The 21,878-nt window shown below is 41.5% G+C and overlaps 1 protein-coding gene across 1 annotated transcript in view; it reads right to left on the bottom strand.

The window, feature by feature from the left end:
* The window catches only part of ANKFN1 (ankyrin repeat and fibronectin type III domain containing 1), a 177,886-nt gene that overhangs the window by 15,730 nt on the left and 140,278 nt on the right, over positions 1–21,878 (bottom strand). Inside the window, exons 10-16 of the mRNA XM_030534472.1 lie at positions 16,554–16,653; positions 15,002–15,134; positions 14,228–14,344; positions 8,794–9,009; positions 6,053–6,219; positions 3,802–3,952; positions 680–848 (exon numbers count right to left, since the gene is read on the bottom strand). Of these exons, the coding sequence (XP_030390332.1) occupies positions 680–848; positions 3,802–3,952; positions 6,053–6,219; positions 8,794–9,009; positions 14,228–14,344; positions 15,002–15,134; positions 16,554–16,653 (1,053 nt within the window). The remainder of the gene's footprint in view (positions 1–679; positions 849–3,801; positions 3,953–6,052; positions 6,220–8,793; positions 9,010–14,227; positions 14,345–15,001; positions 15,135–16,553; positions 16,654–21,878) is intronic.

Here is a 21,878-nt window from a genome sequence, read left to right as displayed (position 1 = left end):
AGTCAGCCAGGAGACCCCACTCTGTGGAATGCCACCCCAGCATGCACTGCAGTGGGACAGGGAGGTTGAACTGGCTGTGATGCAGGATTCTTCGTCTCCTCACCATGGGGATTTTGCTGCATTCCTACACTAGCATTGGGACCTTTGGTGTTTCAGGATGAAAAGCAAAGAAATGGGTCTGACGTGTGAAATCTAGCTCTGAACATCTTTAAAGCACTGGGGTCTCAGGCCCTGAGTAGGATCATCTATAGCAATAATTCTGCACTATAAAACTGCTAGATCTGTCCATTGACCTAGTTCTTCTCCACGATGATGCCAACCTCTCTTCAGAATAAAGACATTTTTGTGGCTGCCCTCAGAATATCAGCTTTGGCATCTTACGAGCAGTATAACCCCCCGCCCCTGCATCCTCCTCCTCCTCCATAATAGACCAGGGCTTATGCTTGATAACTGTGGGCTTTTGCTCTATGCTTTGCATTTTAATAATGACGGCTACAGTATATACTCCAGCTGCTATGCTCCTTCTATAACTTGTACACAGTTATAGGTAGTGTTGTTGCCAAAGCCATCATGTGATTTATTCACTCTCCACTGGGACAAGGGGGAAAACAGATACAACTTTGTGATTTTATTATAAGGAGTCTGGGTTAATATTTCTAGGTGAAGCAAGCTACTATACCGAGTTCAAACATCTGAAGAGGGAGGTTAAGAAATCCTGAATGTGGGGTGTAAGGATTATTCTGTCCTGGGGCAGTGCAGACGTCGTCTGAGGCGGGGAGCAGGAGAAGAAAGGAGACATTGTGACCCAGTTCCAACACCTCCTGTGTATACAGACGGAAGTGCTTAGCCTGCAGAGGGACACGTGCGGGAAAAGAAGTGGGAGAGAGTTACAACATGGCACTTATATAAACAACACCCCAAATGATATAAAACTTTAAAGCAAACGTGCACAACATCAAGCTCGGAATTTTTATAAAACATAAATATTAGGGGGACATAAACACGGGTTAATGTCGCTACATAAAATCAGGCTTTAAAGCTGTAATGTTTCACATTAAAAAAAACTCCCCACACAAACAACCCCCCTGAAAACAACATTTATGTTTCTTATTAGGCAGAAAATGGTCACATGCCCTATGCTTTTCAAGATTATGATTGTATAATTATGTGAAAACATGAAAATGGATTCAATTAAAAACCTTTAAGATTCAATTTAGGACTAGTTAAGAGAAATATGCGACTACTCCCCCACCCCTACCCGACACAGGACTGAAAAGATTTAGCAAGTGCTGTATGAAGGGAAATCGGCATAAATAGTAGTTGGATGAAGGCTGTTGTGTAGCTGCCGTGTAAAACGCTGTCTTTGTGTTTGGTATTCATACAGCGCCTGCTACAAGGGACTCCTGGGCCACGACTGGATCTCCTAGGTGCTACCACAATACAAATAAATTAAATTCCTTAATCCACAATTACGGTCCTGATTCAGCCAAGTATTTAAACACATGATTTAAGGATATGTTTAAGTGCTTCATTGATTGGTGATGGAGCTCAGCATGTGCTGAAGTGTGTGGTTCAATTGGGGCCTAAGGAACAAATTGCATTCTGACTGACACTCTGCCCAGTCCCCACTGCCTTCAGCAGAACTCCATTAGTTTTTAGAAGACATGAATAATTTGGCATGAGCACTCCAGTCCTGCCTGGGGACCCCCTAGCACAGAGTCCTGGATAGGCTTCTGAAATTGGATGGAGTGGCCACAAATCTGCAGCACGAGGCACGGCTCACTTGCAGGTTTAAACTAGTGTAAATGGTGAATTCCCTGTAACTTGAAGTCTTTAAACCATGATTTGAGGACTTCAGTAACTCAGCCAGAGGTCAGGGGTCTAATACAGGAGTGGGTAGGTGAGGTTCTGTGGCCTGCAATGTGCAGGAGGTAAGACTAGTTGATCATGATGGTCCCTTCTGACCTTAAAGTCTGTGAGAAAATCTTAATTTTGGATGTACTTAGGTCTTATTGGGATTTTGCATGGGCACAGGATCTGAGTAGGGCCTAAACCCAGACCTTCAGTATTAAGAAAAAGTTTCATTGAAAAATTGGACTTGATTCATTAACACTAAGGCCACTTTACACCTCTCTGAAGTGTAAAGAGGCCTTAAAATGAGTATACCAATAATATAGTTCCACCGCAAGGCCTCTTTTACATTGCCGGAACAGGTAAAGTGACCTTCCTGCGAATAAGAATTAGGCTCACGGTTTTTAATTTTTTTCTTGCATTACAGCCACAGCTTGGCTTCTCTCTTAATCTTTTCTATCCTTTCTCCAGCAAATTCTTTACCTGTCCAGATTTGTTTTATTCTGCAGTTTGCCATAGAGCCAGATTCTGATACCCTCACTCATCATGAGTAGGATAGTGCTAGACAAGTAGCCTCACTAAAGTCAGGGCGAATTCTTGTGTGAGCAACTGCTCACAAGTGTAAGTAAAGGGTAGGCAGTCTGGTCCATAGTAACTGTGCATCTGCTGCTATCTTGGTCAATTTACCAGGGATTGAATTGGAGACCTAAAGGAATGAGCAACTATAGCCTAAGTTAAAGATCCAGAGTCTCTCACAGGGGCTGTACCAGACACATATCTCCTATGACTTGGGCGCAATTGGATAAATGTCTTTTGTTGTATAACCACAGCAAATTCCTCCTTCATGCAGCAGTGTGTGAGTGAAACATAAATTATAAGCACACTATAGGCTTGTTTAGTGGCCTACGTGAAATACACTTGTGTGGGGACTCAGTCCAGTTCCAGCTGGACAGGTCTCCACTACTACAGCCCTAATGGGCATTTTTAATGGCAGCATCAGCAGAGGCCAAGGATTGAATGGGCTACGGAGACTCACCTATGCTCTCACCTCAACTGGTGATAGCTCAGTTGAGACGCTGTGTGAAATCCTGGCCCCAGTGAAGTCAGCGGGAGTAGAAGGGGTGAGGAATAGCTCAGTGGTTTGAGCATTGGTCTGCTAAACTCAGGATTGTGAGGTCAATCCTTGAGGGGGCTACTTAGGGATCTGGGGCAAAATCAGTACTTGTCCCTGCCTAATGAAGGCAGGGGGCTGGACTCAATGACCTTTTGGGATCCCTTCCAGTTCTATGAGCTAGGTATATCGCCATATATTTAGGGAAGCTTGCACTGCTCCTGCCTATGATATCCCTGTCTATGATATCAGTCTCCAGAGCAGTCTATCTGGAAGACTGAAGCTACATTTTCAGAAGCACCAAATTTCCATGGGATGTAAAAGAATTTACTCAACAGTACACTTGGGGCCAAATTTTCAACTGATCTTCTTATAAGTGCTTACAATATCTGCATGTGCACCTACAGGAATTTGCAAATTCCCCATGGCCACAGGCAAATACATATTTGCCTTTGCAAGTTGGATAAAGGCACACCTTACTGCTTGATGTATGTGCAAAAGTGCCTGTTTGACCATGTACGCAGTTGCACAAATACAAAGGCATGCAGCTGCAAATGCAAATGAGGAAGACTACTGAAAAATTGGCCCTGTTGATTGAGTGTTTTAGTTCCATATATTCATAGACTCCAGGAAAGCACACTATCCTAAAGGTGATTTTTACCAGTTGATATTGCCAACACACTTAAAATAACCCTAGTTAAACTCTTTCTGATTGCTTTGCTTTTGCAACTCTAACATGTAATCACCAGTAGAAATATATACAGTTTTTAGATTTCATTCATGTTCCCAAGAACCAGGTGAAAAAAAATAAAGGTGATAAATACCACAAAGTTTAATACCTGTCGCAGAGGTAGATTGATCTGTTTGAGGAGAGCTTTCACTGCCATCTGGAGCTCAGAGAAGAACAACCAAGTAGGGCAGTCTGAAGCATGATCCACACTTTCCACCGATTCCAAGCCAGAAAGCATTTGGAGCCATTCCCACTCATCTCTGTATGTTGAGTTAAAATTAGAAATATAACAAAAGGTTCAGTGCACAAGGAAGAATTTACAGTATGTGCATTTGGGATCTGTTGAGGGTTTAATCCTAAAATAGTCAAATGTTCTAAAATGATGCAGTTCTGCTTGTTTGTGGTTAAAAAAACAACCTAAAAAATTTTCCTGTTTAATTTTTCTAGCACATGTACATCACGCTGACCATTTCTTGCTAACATCTGAAAATCAACTGCCTTCAAAATATTTCAGCAAGGTTTTTTCTTTGACAAGAACTCCATTCCATGTCTTTTAAAATGTATGTTGGTCTATAACTGCTTTTACTAGTGAGTTCTACATCTGATCTGCTGCAGACATCTCCGGTACTGAATGCAGCCAATGAACTGGATTCAGCTCTAGAGCAGATAAGCATAGGAATGGCACTACTGGATCAAACCCATAGTCCATCTAGTCCAGTATCCTATCTCTGATAGCGTCCAGCATTGGATGCTTCAGGAGAAGGTGCAAGAAACCCCAAATAATGGGGTAATCTGGCCCCATACGAAGGTCTGAGCCTAATTCCTAATAGTAGAGATTGATTTAAACCCTGAGGCATGAGGTTTTGTATCCCTTCCAAACTACTGTTAAGAGATCCAAGAATACACCAACCAGCAGCCTATCTCCACAAGAATCAGAAGGAAGCACTGGACATATTTGGTACATGTACTCTGGATGCCAACAAAGTCTCCCACATGAAGCTGTCAAGTGCAAACCATCTGGTGTGAGGAAACGAGAATGCCCAAGAGATACTTTAAGAAGAATCCTTAGAATTGGGCAGAACAGTCAAGCTCCATAGCACAGAGCAGATGGAAGCAACAGCAAATGACAGCGGGGAAAAGAGGAGAATAGTTTCTGCCCTGTTTACTAGGGGAAGGATGTAATGTAATGTAAAATTGTTGTTAGTATTAACTGTTATAACACTGGATAGTCTTGTTATCCATATAAATGTCCAGCCCATATTTGAATCTTGCCAAGTTCTTGGCTGGTTGATGGAACCACGTGGGCTAACAAAGAAACAAAACAAACAGAGGAAGAAAGAAAATGCACTGATGCACTGCCCCAGGGGTGGGGAGTGTGGAGAAAGAACCAGGAAGAATGTGCTGACCCAACACAGAGAGCACCCAGAGCTGACAGCATCTGAATAAATGCGTTTTTTCAGTCATCATCTATTTTATTGTTTAGGGGCAGGAGGAGGTTAGAAACAAGGTATCAGACTATATTTTAAACTGACTTAACGCCCTCTTAGGCCCTGATCCATCCCCCACTGAAGGTCAATGAGAAGACTCCCATTGGATCAGGCCTTTAGGTCCTGCTCCTACCATCAGAGTCATACTGACCCAGACAGAGCCCCAGGATTGGGGTCTTTGGGCCTGAGCCATATCCCAGTGAAACTGATGGGATTTTCAACCAGTATGGGCTTTGGATCAGGCCCTCCGTATACCAGATAGATGGACGTAAGCATGTGCACATTTGAGGTCAATATGGAGCTCTATGGCACACAGCTTGTGCCAAACATAGTTGACAATTATACCTGCGCAACCAACAATACATTTAATGCGGTTATGACTGAGAGTAGAATTTAGCTCTAAATGTTAACAAGTAACGTGATAGATGGTCGATAAGGGGCATACAGTAGAATTCATAAACTAAATAAATATTATACTTCATGGGCTCTGCAAGGTGGTGAGTGCTCTGGTCCTGAACCAGCAAAGCACTTAAGCACATGCTTAACTTTAGGCGGGTGTGCAGTCCCCTGACTTCAATGCCTCAGTGCTTGAATTCTTTGTTATCTTAGGGCCAGAGTGCTCAATGCTTTGTAGGTTGCAAATCTCTGAGTTCACTTTACTTCTCTTTATTCAATGTTATGCAATTACTGACAGCACTTTTGTGACCATAAGCATTAATCATTAGTTATCTGCCTCTTCTGTTTCTGTTTATAAAGTAGATTTCATATTTGGTGCCCACATAAACTGAGCATATTTTCACACACTTGGCACTTGAGTTATTCAAGTTTGATCAACTGTCTAAAATGAACGAGTATTTAAAAAAAATCACTTACTTGGAAACATTGCTGTTGTCTCGAATTTTAACATGACACAGAATGTTGGGCAGTTTTTGCAGTACAAGGACTTTGATTTGATCTACGGAGCTGCAGAGTTTCAGGTAACCCAGATACAAGCCAGGAGGGAGACGCTGCTGGCTTCTTCTGTGATAGGAAAGTGTGTCCTGTTCGAACAGAAACATTCCTACATATAAATGCCTATTTTCCCCCAGATAAGAAGAGAGGTCAGATAATGGTTTTATAGCAGGTCTTTTGCTTTAAGGGTGTCCTGAACCCAGTAATACATGTAAGCATATGCTCAACTCTAGGCATATCAGCAATCCTCTTGCAGTTAGGAATGTTCAGCTTCAGGGCCGCCCAGAGGATTCAGGGGGCCTGGGGTCTCCAGCAGTGGGGGGCCCCCCGCTTCTGCGGTAATTTGGTGGCGAGGGAGCCTTCTGCTCCGGGACCCGCTGCTGAAGTGCCCTGAAGACCCGTGGTGGGGACTCCCCCTCACCGAATTACTGCCAAAGACCCGGCACTTCGGCGACTGGTCCTGCTTTGGCGGTAATTCAGTGATGGGGGAGACTTCCGCTCTGGAACCCTCCACCGAAGTGCCCCGAAGACCCGTGGCGGGGGCCCTCCACCGCCAAATTACCGCCAAAGACCCGGCACTTCGGCGACGGGTCCTGCTTTGGTGGTAATTCGGCAGTGGGGGGGTGGAAGGACCCCCGCCGCCGAAGACCCAGAGCAGAAGAAGCTCCAGCGACCCAGACCCTGCGAGAGTTTTCCGGGGCCCCCAGAGCGAGTGAAGGACCCTGCTCCAGGGGCCCAGAAAAACTCTTGTGGGGGCCCCTGCAGGGCCTGGGGCCTGGGGCAAATTGCCCCACTTGCCCCCTCCAGGCGGCCCTGTTCAGCTTGATGCACTGAGGCTACTTGTGCTTAAAGTTAAGCATGTGCTTAAATGTTTTGGTGGATCAGGTGCTCAGAGTGCTCAGCACCTTGTAGGAGTCAGCTGTAAAACAGTAACTATTCAAAAGTAAGAAGCATGTTGCAGTCCTAAAGCAAAATTCTCCTCTCTGATCTGTGCTCAGGGCTTTTTAATGCACAGCATAAATCTCCAGTGAACTCCTTCTACAGCTACTAACATCAATGGGGACTTTTCTGCATGCACCAGGTTGTCAAGTATAGTACCAAAGTAAAATTTATTGTCAAATGAATCACTATATTTTCAACACAATGAACTTTATCGTCAAAAAGAGTTTGGAAAGGACTGGCACCGATGTTCTATTTGCTGTAGTTAGCAGACATTAACAGGGCTATGTATAGCATTCTCCAAAGACTATCTTAATAAATGAAGTTGACTGCCATCCTGAGTAATGTGTCCCTCTGCAATGAGTAAGGATTAGGCCACCTGGCCCTCTGCCTTCACCCTTGGAACCATCACATTGTCTGCCAGTGCTATGCTTGGCTCTAACTAGTGCAATTAGATCTTCATTTTCATGAGCACTTCATGAACAAAATACCCACATGATGATTCAACATGTAATACAAGAAAGGGAGGGCATTACACAGGAAAGTGCAAACCATTAGGGGGAAATTTTTCCACTAGGATCTCTGTGGAAACCTGATCGGACCTGTATTTTGCGTTTCCTGATATAAAAACTTTTGCCCAGATTGGGCTTTTTTTGTAGTGTATATAATACAGTACGTTGAGCACAGATCAAGTATGTTTTATTGTCGTTTGGAAATCTTTTAATTTACCCCAAACCTTGCAATGTGTATGTATGATTACCCGTCAGCTTCTGGTGTGCAAAAGCACAGTCACCACCCAAGAAAATGACCATAAATCACAATTAGCCACAGTAGTCAATATCGAGCCAAAGTGACTGAAGACAGAGCTAAGATAATAACTTGTCTGGCAGTATTTCCAATGAGGAAGTGATCCCTTAGGTTTAGGGATAAGAGATATTGATAAATCATTCTGTAGAATATATCCTGCTATCACCTACACACAACGTCTCTTGACTTTGATATGAGTTATGCGCATGAGACAATAGAAGGAGGTGACTTTAATAGACATAGTTCTGCAAAGTGCTGAGCACCCACAACTCACAGATGTTAAATGGGAGCTGGGGGTGCTCTTCACCTTACAGGATCACTCCAATATCTTGGCATCATTCCACCACTGAAGTCCACTGGGAATTTGACGTAAAAAGAGATGGGAGGATACGGTCTGCAGATAATTCAATTGGAGCTGATTTCATTGGGAGTTGAGGGCCCTTAACACCTCCCAGAATCTTGTCTGGTTTCAAAAATAAAACCTGGTTTTAGTGATCAACCTCTGATGGAAAAATCATACAGACTATAATAGAAAATGGTAGCTTCTCTATAGACGTTCAGAGCCATCCTACTGAATTTAAGAGAGAATTACATCCCTCTCTATACAATTCTATAGTATGGTTCCAAAAACCTACAGAAAATGTATCAGTCTCCTCTATAGTCTACAGGTCTTTAAAGTCATTTCTATAGAACCCTGTTACATTTTTATAGAACCTTATTAGTTTTATCCATATTAAGAGCTCAATCCAATGCCCACTGAAGGCAATGGAAGAATTTACTCTAAATGGGAGTCTTTCCATGAATTGTAATGGGCATTGGATCAGGGCCTAAAACCTATACGACTTTTCCATAAAGCATGCTCACAGTCACAGGCTTTTTAAGATTAAAAACATAAAGTAAGTGAAGCAAAGTGCTACCTGGATCGTTATGAGCAAGATGTCTAATGCCGTTGGCTCCTCGGGAGTTGAAAGGGATTTTCTCTGGCTTTGTAGCTTGGATATTTGCATCCATTTGCCATTAAAAAATGAATAGAGAGTCTCTACTTCTCTTATTGTAACTATCAGGATATTGCCATGTCTGTCCTTGATCGGCTCGTAATAAACTCTGCCTAAGTTGTGAGTTCCCAGCAAGTTCTAGAAGGTAAACAGATTGTAAAGGACAATATTAGCCATTACACATCAGGAGGATGGCATTTTCAGCACAGGCCTAGTTCTATTCCCACTGAACTCAATGTGGGTTTTGCCACTGACCTCAGCAGGAGCTGGTTAGGACAATGCAAAGCACTTCTGCTATTTCAACCCTATGTCTAGCATCACTCAGCGCAATCAGAGAAAAATTCTGCCCTGGGTTGTATGTGTGAGAATTGCAGTGTGGAATTTGGGGGCAATTCCTCAGCTGGTGTAGACAGAGGGTACTGGCAAATATCAAACTGATCATTATGACAAAAGGTCTTTTTAAAAGACCAAATTGCAATGTGATTCACATACACAACCCAGGGCAGAATTTTTGTCCTAGTTGCATCAAGTTATGTGACTACAGGGTGGGATTTTCAAAAGCACTCAGGGTGGGCCTAACTTTGCTATCATTGACTTCAATGGAATCAAGCTGAGTTATACTGATTGAAAATCTGCATACATGTTCCACCCTACCAAGGTCGGATTGTGGGATGCAATGGGTGTCAAAGAGGGCATATAAGGGACCCAAAAATGACTGATTCTGGAAACTTAAAATGCTGTTGAATTCCCTCCTGTAGGGTCAGTCACTTTCTATAAATTCAGGTTCATTATTTTTTCTGATGTAAATCATTTCCAGCCGTAAAAGTGAGGGGACACCAAATATGTGCAGAATGCAGGTCAGGTAAATCTGGGACTAAAATGAGAGCTGTCTCTTGACAAAAGGGACTTTTGAGAGGTAATTATCCGCCCCTTTTACTTTGAACACCAAAAATGTGCTAGAGAAAAACAGCAAAGACTCTAACAATCTGCCAGGGCCAAAAAGTTTCTGGCAAAATATCTGAAGATTAAAGAAATTTATTTAAAAAGAATAAAACTAACCTCCATCAAAATCCCCTTCCCCACATAGGAAGCATCAGCTTGTTGATGTGAGCACACTGACTTCAGTGACCAGCCACTGAAGAGATTCCCAGATGTCTTAAAGAAAAATGCCTAACATTTAAAATATGCTCATTACTGTTGGAGTTTTCAAGAGATCTACAGTAAGCTGGTGAGGGGTGGGGATTGTTTAAAAGGAAAAACTGAATTGACAATGTAGCACATTGTACATAGAGGAACGTATGTAGCTGTACTTTAACTTAATGACATTCTGTACTGATAGATTATCCTGAGTTGATTTATCTGCACTTAGCAGGCACTATTTACTTATAATCTGTATTATTAAATTGTTTATAAACTAAGCACTCAAGATAGTCAGTACAGTGGCTGTCATTTCTAAGTGGCTTTAAGTAGCGATTTGAGTTTTATGTATCCCTCTCCAGGGCGTACTGTAGAAGGCTATATTGCCACATGCTCTTCTATTTTGCTGCCTGTAAAGATTAGCCTCCTAACCTGAGCAGCATGGCACGGGGTAGATTTTGCAGTACGTAGTGGCATATGTGTTCAGTAAGGGGATGGGAGACAGTATGCTAGCCAGAAGCTGGTCATATATTTGCCATTTTTAATTAAAACAGTTGAAATGGGATTATTGACAGCACTAGATTCTGAACTGAATCCCAGCAGACAGAATGGAAGAGCCTATGATGACTCAAGAACATATTGCTAGGACACAGGCAAAAACCATTTTTGAGTCCCCCTGGCATGGCATTCTATCACATGTTTTGTTTGCTCTAGCTGTCTAATGGTAGCAGCAGGTAAAATTACAATCCCCAGTCTCTTTGAGTCCACCGATTCAGTCCCATACCAGCTGTGTTGTCACTGATCTCTCCCACTGTGTCCTAAGTTCCTATGGAGTCAGTCTGTTAAACAGCCTCAATAAAGTTTATTCAACTGTATAAACTTTATTGAGACCCTTCATGGGTGGATTCCATTAGACCACATACTGCTAAAGGTCGGCAGATTGGTGACAGTCCTGTGTTCATCAGGGGACCAAAGTGACAGAACAAATGTTTAGGATGACATATTTGCCACAAAACCACCAGAGCAGTATACCACGGGGAGAAACACACTATCTTTCTATGTTTCCAGCTCTTCTCTTAGAACTGCTGCTAGCAAATCAAATGCAATGTGCACAGTATCTTGGGTATCTCAAAATGCAGTCTCTGTACATTCACAGCGAATATTAACAACAATGATCTGTTAAAGACACTCCGTGCAGGCAAACTGAAACTCAGCTCAGCATAGGAATGTGCACCCCAGAAACCGAGCTAGTCACCCTACGTGGAGGCATTCAGCAATACGGTGAAATCTGTCAAGTGACCACTCGAAGCACTGACAGGCATCTATTGTTTAAAATAGGTGGCCCTCTAATAAGGGTTATGTCTACACTTCAAGCTGTGGAGGGAGGGGGTGTCCTAGCTCGAGGAGACATACTCATGCTAGCTCTCATCAACCTAGCATGGTAGCTGTGGGGGCATGAGCTGCAGAACAGGTCGGCTGTCCTGAGTACACGCCTAGGATCACAAACAGGTATGGACCTGGCGTGGCAAGCCCATCCCACCACTCACATTGCCACGGCTAGTTTTTAGCACAGTAGCTTGGTGAGAGCGCTTGCAAGTTTTCAGCTTGAGCTGGGACTCACATCTCCCCCTTGATTGGTGCAAACACACCCGAAGATGGATACTCCAGACATTTGTAGATATTTTGGGGGCTGCCTCCCAGGACAGGTGGCTGCCTGGGAAGGCTGGTCTCTTGTACAGCTTTCGTTGTAGATAAATATAAAACTAATATAAAGATATTCTTAATCATGCCCACTCAGGGCTAGTTTGTCACCAGGTGCCAGAATGTCCCAGATGCCATAAACTCAGTTCTTGCAGTGACCTAGAATAGGAAGAACGGTCTTGTGGTTACACACCAGCTGGGACTCAGGCGAGCTGGGTTCCCTCCATGACTCCACTCTAGATTTTCTATGTAACTTTAAGCAAGTCACTTAAAAACCCTCCCCCTCCATGCCTTAGTTTCCCTATCTGTAAAATACACTAAATACATTAAAGTTTGTGAGATACTCAGATGCACCGATGATTGGGATGGGGGTGGGACATAGAAATACTTAGATAGATTGACAGCTCTAGTATATCCCAGGTAAGTCATTTATTTCATCATGCAGTTTCCTGAGATCTAGAATTATTATCATTATCGACAATTGTTTACATCTAAAGACCTCATTGTGTTAAGCACCCTACGTATCCATGACACTCCACCATCCCCAGAGAGTTTACAGTCTACATACACAAATCACACAAAAGGTGGGAAAAAGGAAGTGTATTGATGTGGCTGATCAATTTTTTTTGACAATCTCTATTCAATTCTGTAAGCCTATGGCCAGGAAGGATGTGTGACAGGTTGTATCACAGAAACCCCCTTGGGACTGCCAGCTGATGTGCCAAGACTACTTCTGTCCCTACTTTCCCTGCCTTCCCAGCTTGGGACTTCAGTGCTCTTCCTGGTTTGAGCCAGACCCTCTAGCCTGCTGCAAACCCAGACCCAGGTCTGAACCAGGTCCCCTAACAGCTGTAGGCTTCATTGAAAGCAGGTTAAAAAGTGTTCCTGTCTTTAACACTCAGATGCCCAACTCCCAATGGGATCCAAACCTCAAATAAATCTGTTTTACCATGTATAAAGCTTATACAGGGCAAACTCATAAATTGTTTGCCCGCTATAACATTGATGGAGAGATGCACGGCTGTTTGCCTCGCGCTACCCCAGGTATTAATATATACTCTGGGTTAATTAGTAAGTAAAAAGTGATTTTATTAAATACAGAAAGTAGGATTTAAGTGGTTCCAAGTAGTAACAGACAGAACAAAGTGAATTACCAAGTAAAATAAAATAAGCCTAATACAGTAATAAAACTGAATACAGATAAAATCTCACCCTCAGAGATGCTTCAAAAAGTTTCTTTCACAGACTGGACACCTTCCTAGTCTGGTCAAAATCCTTTCTCCTGGTACAGCCCTCGTTCCAGCTCAGGGAGTAGCTAGGGGATTTCTCATGATGGCTGCCTCTTTTGTTCTGTTCCACCCACTTATATATTTTTTGCATAAGGTGGGAATCCTTTGTCTCTCTCTGGGTTCCCACCCCTCCTTCTCAATGGAAAAGCACCAGGTTAAAGATGGATTCCAGTTCAGGTGACATGATCACATGTCACTGTAAGACTTCATTGCCCACTTGCCAGCACACACGTATGCAGGAAGACTTACAACTAAAACAGAACCATGTACAGACAATTGTCCTGGTTGATGGGAGCCATCAAGATTCCAAACCACCATTAATGGCCCACACTTTGCATAATTACAATAGGTCCTCAGAGTTATATTTCATATTTCTAGTTTCTGATGGAAGAGTGATACATTTATACAAAAAAGCTTTGTAATGATACTTTACAAGAGACCTTTCGCATGAAGCATATTTTAGTTACATTATGTTCACGCTCATCAGCATACTTTCATAAAATCATATAGAGTGCAACATCACAGGATGGTCTTGTGGTTACACCACTGACCTGTGACTCTGGAGAGCTAAATTCTATTTCTACCACAGACTTCACATGTAACCTTGGGCTTCCATTGACCTGTGATGGGATTTGGTGATCTAACTCCCTCAGGCTCCTGGGAAGATCCAAGCCTTAATGTTTCTGTAAAATGGGTATAATAATGCTCCCAAACTTTTGTCTGCCATGTCATTTTTGCCCACAAGTTCTTTGGAGTAGGGGCTGTCTCTTCCAGTGTGTGTGCCCAGCACCTTCCACAAAGGGGCTCTAATCTTGCTTGAGGCCTATAGGTGCTACAGTAATACAAATAATGGTAATAAAAATGTCTTTTCCATATGAGGCATCTCAGCTTTTGAGTAATGTATCTCAGAGTTATGACTGCTGCTCTCTTTTGGTGTGTCCCCGACCTGCAAAATCTTAGACTTATTTGGAATCTTTATTTGCTGCATTATGTTTGTTTCTTCTTCTGTCATTGTTTCTCCTTCCCCCTCTTTTCCTAGGGTTTAGTTTTTACATGATCACTCTTCTTCCAGCAGGAGATATAGGTGCAGCAGCTCACTTCACAGCAGATGTTAACACTACTCCCCAGGATGAGCCATTGGGGAGTGCTAAGGCAGAGAATAGCTGGAAGCACCTTCCCTCAGAGACCATGAATTAAATTAACGACTGAAAACATGCAATGCAACTAACCTGTAACTGTGCAGTTGCCGAAACCATCTTTTGCCTGGCTTGAAGTGCTGTTGATGAGGACATGGATATGGACATATTCTGCCTCAGCCATCTGATATCATCCCACATACAAGACAGCTGCAAAATATATGTCACAGTTCAATCCCCTTTGTTTTCAGTGCTTGAAAAGCCAGCAGCAAAAATAAAAGCATATTTGGCTTTGGAAAAATCAGTAGCTATTGTTCATTTTGAGTTTCTGTGGGTGGTACCAAAGTGGATAGTTATTGATTGGAGAGAAAGAGGGAGTGAGAAAGATATCATATCTAGCTACAGAAAGAGAGAGCATTTCATAAACAGCATGCACCTATCTGTGGATTTTCATGTAAGATTGATTCAGTGTCCACTTGGATTCAAAAATAATCTGAAGATGTGGGCAATCAAAACCCCAGTCCTTGAAACTTCTGGCCAGTGGTTAATGTTCTTTAACTCCTTCCTTCTTTCCCCAGAAGCTCTTAAATAACAGTAACTGGAAATAGGGTCATGTGAGATTAGACATCTCAGTGAATGAATTCTGCTTTGGCCAGTTCCCTCCATGCCCATCAATGGGTTAGATGGGATGTATCCCTTTAAAAATGCTAGAAGGAAAAATAACTAACCCAAGCAAAAAGTACTGTGCTTTATCACTTAGCTTCTTCACTGCTGTTATGTTTTGTTCTGGAAATATACTAAGGTTGGAGCAATTTCTGGTATAGACAATTTATTGAGAGACAGTATATGAAATTAGGTGCCAGTTACCTTTGTGAACCACAGAAAATCTTGCATAATGGAACTGGTGTGTGAGTCATCAATTTCCACAATTGGGATTTGATCTTCATTGGTTACTAACAAGTTGTCTTTGTAATAAAATATGACAGCTATGTAGAGTCCACTGAAAGGAAGAAAGACAAACTAGAAAGTGAGCAATCAGAGTCTCAATAGCTATCAAAATCAGCACCAAGTGTCCTGGATAGGCAAAGACACATAGATCCACAGATTTTAAGGGCAGAAAGGACATTTTTGATAATCTAGTATGAACCTCTTGCATAATGCAATCCAGTGATTCCTGCAAAATGTGCATAGGAAATGTATTGCTCCGAATAAAGGAAATTACCACAATGTAGTTATCTATAACGCTAATCAGCACAGCTTGCAGAGAGATACCTCAGTGGTTTGAGCATTAGCCTGCTAAACCCAGGGTAGTTGCAAGTTCAATCCTTGAGAGGGCCACTTAGGGATCTGGGGCAAAAATCAGTGCTTGGTCCTATTAGTGAAGGCAGGGGACTGGACCTGATGACCTTTCAAGATCTGTTCCAGTTCTAAGACATAGGTATATCTTCTATTTGTTTTTGAAGTAAAACAACCCACTGACTTCCATTTCAGTGGGAATTTTGCCTGAGTAAATAGTGCATGATTGGGGTCATGATATTTTCTGAAATCAATGTGCATGTTAGTACTTTGTACCAATAATGGGCCAAGTTCTGCTCTCATCTACCCCAGTGTAAATCTGGAGTAACTCACTGAAATCAACACAGTTATCATGGATTTACATAAATGTTCCAGGGTATAGTTTGGCCAGCATATCTGCAAAACTCTTCATAGAAATCATTCCTTTCAATATTTACTCTTGCAATTAGTTACATACATTAATCAGTCGCTTTAGGGAATGTAAAGACCTCAGAGAGCACTTTTGGAAGAATTAAAACTCTTATCAAAATACAAAGAAGAAAAAGCAAACAGAATGCTCTTGATGATGAAAGAAGAAGTAATCCAGTGTGGGCAACTTTCATTTACTGAAACCAAACCATCAAGGCTCAGTGCTGCCTGGGTCACCAAGGTCGCAGAACTAGCTAAAAATATTAGGGACCTCTCAGGTGGGTTGCTTGCTGGTGAAGGGGTATTATAAATGTATGCAAGCAGGCTGTCTACGCCCTACATTTTATGTCATAAACAAATGAAATTCCATTATTGAGCAGCAACAGAACTAGCATGTCAAAAACATGTAAATAACGGTGTTGTGGTTTTGCGTACAAGGTTCCATAATGTTATAAGTCCACAGCCAGCAAGACAATGGAAAGATTCCCATTGACTTCAGTGGGTGCTGGGCTCAGGCTGCATGAGCCTCATTTTCCACTCAGCCACCCCAGTTTTTTATACCTTCATGGACTTCACCACAGTTATGTCTGATTTACCGCAATTTAAGCCATAGGAGAACATGTCCATAGCTATGTCTGAGTTGCGGTCTTTTTGATATTTAAGCTCTCATCTGTAGCTAAATTGGCATTTTGGGGAAATGAAATATAGGACAAACCGTTTCAGAGTCTTCACAAACTTGTTTGAAGAATGGAAAAGATGCTTCAGGCTCCTGGAGACTGATTGCTTGCGACCAGCATTATGTAGTTTAGAACTTTCTAAAATGGAAAATAAAAACCAACAAAAAAAATTCAGAGTGTGAACTTCAGGGTTACTGTAAAATATAAAGAATATTTGTCTCTTCCCATCTCATTACTTTCAGTATGTTTATGCCTATCCACAGACAAGCATTTCAGAAATGCATCCCCTTTCCTTATGTATTCATGCTGTCGGTGATAAGGAAGATTAAAATGACCTCCTAGTGCCAATGAAATCTGGAAAAAAATCTTGTTAGTTTGCTCCCAAGCAAGGATGGGCCTGAACCAGTGCCATGGATCTTGAGCTTTAGGTCATTCAAAATCTGGTTCTGAATTTTGCAAATGTTCCCTATAAATATAATGGGTGGAAACAGCTCCAGATCCGAACCTCCTTGAATTTTATGATGCTTGAAATCACGTTTCAAATTTTGTGACTTGAGCCCATCTCTACTCTCAAGCTCCTAGTAGTGGAACGATTGACCTCCTTGTTTTGGTTTTAAACTCTTAGAAAGGAGGGATGAGACTTACAAAAGCAATGCCAGACAGTAACAATTTGGTGACATCAATAAAAGATTAAATAAGACAACGTAAGTGTCTACATGAATACTTAGTTTGTGGCAAGTTGAGGTGTAAATCTACCCTACTGTGAGTCTGACTGTAAAAGAGTGATGGGTAGAACAGGTCTGATAACAGAAGAAATCACCCTTTTCGGAGGTTCTAAAATATTTGGTTAATGTTTTATTGGTTAAATCGCTTATAGTTTTCTTTAGTCTTTGCTAAAATAGTGGTCTGAGGGCCTGATCTGATATCTTTTGAAATCAATAAAAAGACTCCCAATGGGAGTTGGGAGGAACTGTTATGAAAGTGCTCTACAAAAGATATATGTAAATAGTTTTTAGAGGCTATGCCAGTAAAAAGCACTCAGGAACTTGCAGCATTGTGCACAGGTTTTGTACAACCAGTAAAAGTTGCTGTTGTGCTTTGCATATTGCTTTTGGTGTATAGCTTTTTCCATGCAGCTCTCAAGAGGAGCAGGCTTTCAAACCTGTTTTTACACTGACGAAACTCCATTTACTTCAATGGAGTCACTTCTATTTAACACTGGTGTTAGAGAGAGGAGAATCGGTCCCAGAGAGACAAGTCTCATGGTATTTCTGGCTGATCTGGAAAGAAAGAAGGGCAGAAAATGGTAATTGTGCGAAATTACAGTTCAGTTTTAAAGGGACGAGATGTTCTGATTGATTAGATGAAGTTTGGATAAACATCTGGACTGAACTCCAATACACTTGTAGGTTAAACTTTCTGTGTCAGAAAAGCCTATTATCCTGCCAACTTTTTGCAGAAAACTGTTTGTTGCATGTTGCTAATCGGTCTCCTTGGATATTCTCAGAGTAACATATTTTCCTCGTGCCTCTAATGCTAAATAGGAGGTGTCTGACTGTGTCTTCTTAACAAGTTCTAAGTCTGAACATTTAAATTTGTTCTTGTCAAAACTCCATCTGTGGAAGTGTTCAACATATTTTAAAATGATGAATAAATTTGCACCATAATTAGCACATTGAAGACCACTGAAAGAAGGTACATTGTTAGCATAATTATTGTTCTGCCGAACAGCAAATGCAAAGAGAACAAGTGAGGTGAATTTATTATGCAATGCTACAGTTCAGAGATGGGAAAAACTTATTAGGTCATCAAATCCATACTCTTTCCAGTGCAAAACTCTTCTCAATAGTATTGTCTCAGTTTTAGATGTCTCAAGCTGATTTCTTCCCTTGGAAGATTATTCCTTTTATCATTATTTATTCTTTGCTAATTGTATTTTATTAGTGCATAAAGACCCCAACCAAATCATGCTTCCACTGGACCAGGCTCTGCAAAGACACAGAGCCAGATACTGTCCCCATTACTTATGCTGAGTAGCTGATTACTGCACAAGTATTCTCATTGACTCAAATGGGACTACATGGGTAGTAAGCTGCTACTCACCATGAATACAGGTAGTGAAATCTGTCCCATACTGTAAAACAATCTCGTCTCCAAAGAATTTATGGATAGGATTTTCAAAAATAGTCAGTATCAGGGATGGCTGGAAAACAAGAATTTCGTTTTGTGAAAAAAATTGAGGTTGCTCTTTCTTCTGCCTGGTTTTGAGCAGGAATTTGAACCTGAGACTTCCACATCCCAGCTAAGTCCCTAACTACTGAGTTAATGGCTATTCAAGGGTAGTGGTTGCTCAGCCCCCACTCTCTCCTTCCACCCCCAACGCCTTCTTCTCACGATCCCATTTTGACCAGAAATTCCAACATGGGCCCGAGAAAACATTCTGACATTTTTTTTCATCAACACCTAGAAGTTTCTGCAAAAAGTTTCAATTTTGGCAAATATGGCATTTTCTGATGAGAAAAACAACACATTCCTGAAAATTTCCCAACCGACTCTATTCAGCATTAGTGTAACGCTGCTCCCATTGAAATCAGGGACAGCACAGTTAGGCCAAAATTAAGTGCTTTCAAACATCTCAGCCTATGGTCAGAGACAAGATGCAGGAGGTGGAGGGAAGCCAGGACAAGAGTAATCTGAGCAATCATTTCACAGTTAGGTCTCCCATTAAGTAATGTTTTCTTATTCTTTGTATTGCAGTAGCAGCTAGATGCCCTAACTTGCTAGGCACTGCAACAAGAGTTGGTTCTAGCCCCAAAGAGTCTACAATCTAAACAGTCAAGAGAAAGGAAAGATAATTACCCCTGTTTTACCAAGAATGAGAAACTGAGGCAGAGAGAGATTAAATGAGCGACTCGAGGAAAGCCAGGCGTTGAAGCCTGTCTCCCAAGCCAGTGCCTTAACTAGGGTTATTCCTTCTCTCATGCCCTCTCCAGATCCTTTCTCCAACATTCATCTTCAATTTACTTTTCCTTAATTTTACCCTCTTACTCCAAGTAACACCCCTGACACCCTCTTCAGTGTTTACATCCTTCCAATACGGGTTCTGCCGCCTCTCCCAGAGAAAGACAATACTTGGAAAACAGTCTCACGGATCATTATTACTTCCCTGTGAGTGTATTTCAGTGTATCTCCATAACGTAAACCAAACACTGGGTGAAAGCTCATGGATCATGCTTCCTCTCCTCCCTGAGTAAAAACCGTTTAGTAATACCATTGCCATCTTAATTATGTAAATTAGATTCTCTCCGGTATATGGGGGAGCTGAGTTGCTACAGGCAAAGCAACATAACTCCACATAAAAAGTCCAGCAGAGATTATAGCACTGAAATAATAGGGAACATTTAAAGTGAGGGTACGTGCTATTGGGCTATTCAGTGGTTTGGATGCAGTCCACAGCTTCTTAGATGCCAACAGCAAAAGAAATAATGTAAAAGTATATAAAAGACTGTAAACTTTCCCACATTGTTGTTCGCTTTTGTTTTACAACCTTCTGTAAGTTGAAGCCAGCAATGTGGAGCTGGGATTAGAGGATAATTTGAATCCAGAGGAAATGGAATTTTAATAGTCTGTTATTTAATTAACTAATAAATAACATGGAGTGCCGCTAATAGTAAAATATCAGTAGCAAGCAGAGCAAGTCTACATTAATAAATGATAAGACAACCATGCTACGAGCTCACTTAACAAAAGCCTTTGCACAAATGTTTACTGGCAGAAATTAGGGAATTGCTAGTGATTAGAGTGAGATCAGAAACATTGAAATTTGGATCATGCTAAGCAATGAACTATCAACATAAATTGATAACATGGGTAGTTTTTCTTTCTTTAGGCAGGATGTCGAAATGTTTCTTTGTTGTCCACCAAATAATGGGAAATGCAACTGATATTTAAAAAAGCAACATACATAGATTTGTGGAGGCATAAGAGCAAAATTGCACCCAGGCTTCCAGTGTACGATAATGGCACCAGTCTCTAAAGGAATCTCTGTTACTTGCTCTGTTCTGTTTTCCTGACAAGGAAGAACATTTGGATGGAAAGGGTCTGCTCATTGATTGTCCCATCACTGCAGAAGCAAGTACCTCTCTCCCAACTGGTGGAAATGAGAAGTAACTCCTTTGATGCTGATGGAATTACACCAGTGTCAGAGTGTTATCAAGGATCCTCCAACCCAATGAGGCCAGGGGTTTCCATAAAATTTAGATTCATTTAGAGTGAAATTCAACCATGCAGAGGGTCAGCACAAGTCCTATTCAGTACTCAGATCCCACTTACCCCTATTTGAGGGCATAAGCAGTGCAGAGCCCTTGTAGTGACTTGGCACATGAGGCTCATATTCACCCTGTGTGAAAATAGATCCAGTGGTTGGAAGCTGAAGCTAGACAAATTCAGACTAGAAAAAAAGGTGTACATATTTAACAGTGAGCGCAATTAACCATTGGAACAACTTGCCTACGAATGTGGTGGATTCTCCATTACCTCAAGTCTTTGTATCAAGACTGGATGTCTTTCTAAAAGAGATGCTCTAGCTCAAAGAGAAGTTATGGGCTTGGTGCAGAAATGACTGAGTGCATTTCTCTGGCCTTAGTTATACCAGCAGTCAGACTGGATGGTCGTAATGGTCTCTTCTGGCTTTATAAACTATGGATAGTCTCGTATGTTGTTCTCAACCCATGGCATTGTGAAAGCCCCCTCAGGCCTATTATTTCATATTCACGCTAAGCATTTAGTCCAAGCTAAAAACTTTGAGAATATGATGCACTATGAAATCAGAGCCTCCTCCCACCCCTTTGCTAAATGAAGAAAAATGGGTTCTACTGCTTATGAAACAAAGTACTACTAAAATATTTTTAAAAACTAACCTCTAGACTTGTCCAGTAAAATATATTTACAACTAGGTCCCAGAAAGAAAATATTTGGAAAGCATTTCAGTGAAGACAGGGGTCTCTCTTGTAACAAAACACCACACAATTACTTCTCCCTGCACAGAATTTGTTTGGAATCAATGATCTTACATTAAAAAAAAAAGCACTTACAAATACAACTGAAGTGTTGCCAGGACATATGTAATTGTAGTAACTTGGTTATGCTATTCTGTAGCATGGTATTATGAAGACAAATGGATGACTTTGTTGTTTGTAATCATCAGGATTTTCCAGAAGATTAAACATATGAAAGAAAAGCTTCCTGAGCAATTCCCTAAGAGATTTCATCATATCACAGAGCAGGTTCAAAAGCAACAGCTGATCTAATTCCAAAAGCTCTTAAACTCACTGTACATTCCAGTGTATTCTTCCTGGTGCTTT

This window comes from Gopherus evgoodei, chromosome 15 (assembly GCF_007399415.2).
Source record: "Gopherus evgoodei ecotype Sinaloan lineage chromosome 15, rGopEvg1_v1.p, whole genome shotgun sequence".
NCBI classification, from domain to species: domain Eukaryota; kingdom Metazoa; phylum Chordata; order Testudines; family Testudinidae; genus Gopherus; species Gopherus evgoodei.
The sequence above is the reverse complement of the archived record's forward strand: the minus strand, read 5'-3'. Positions and strand labels throughout refer to the sequence as shown.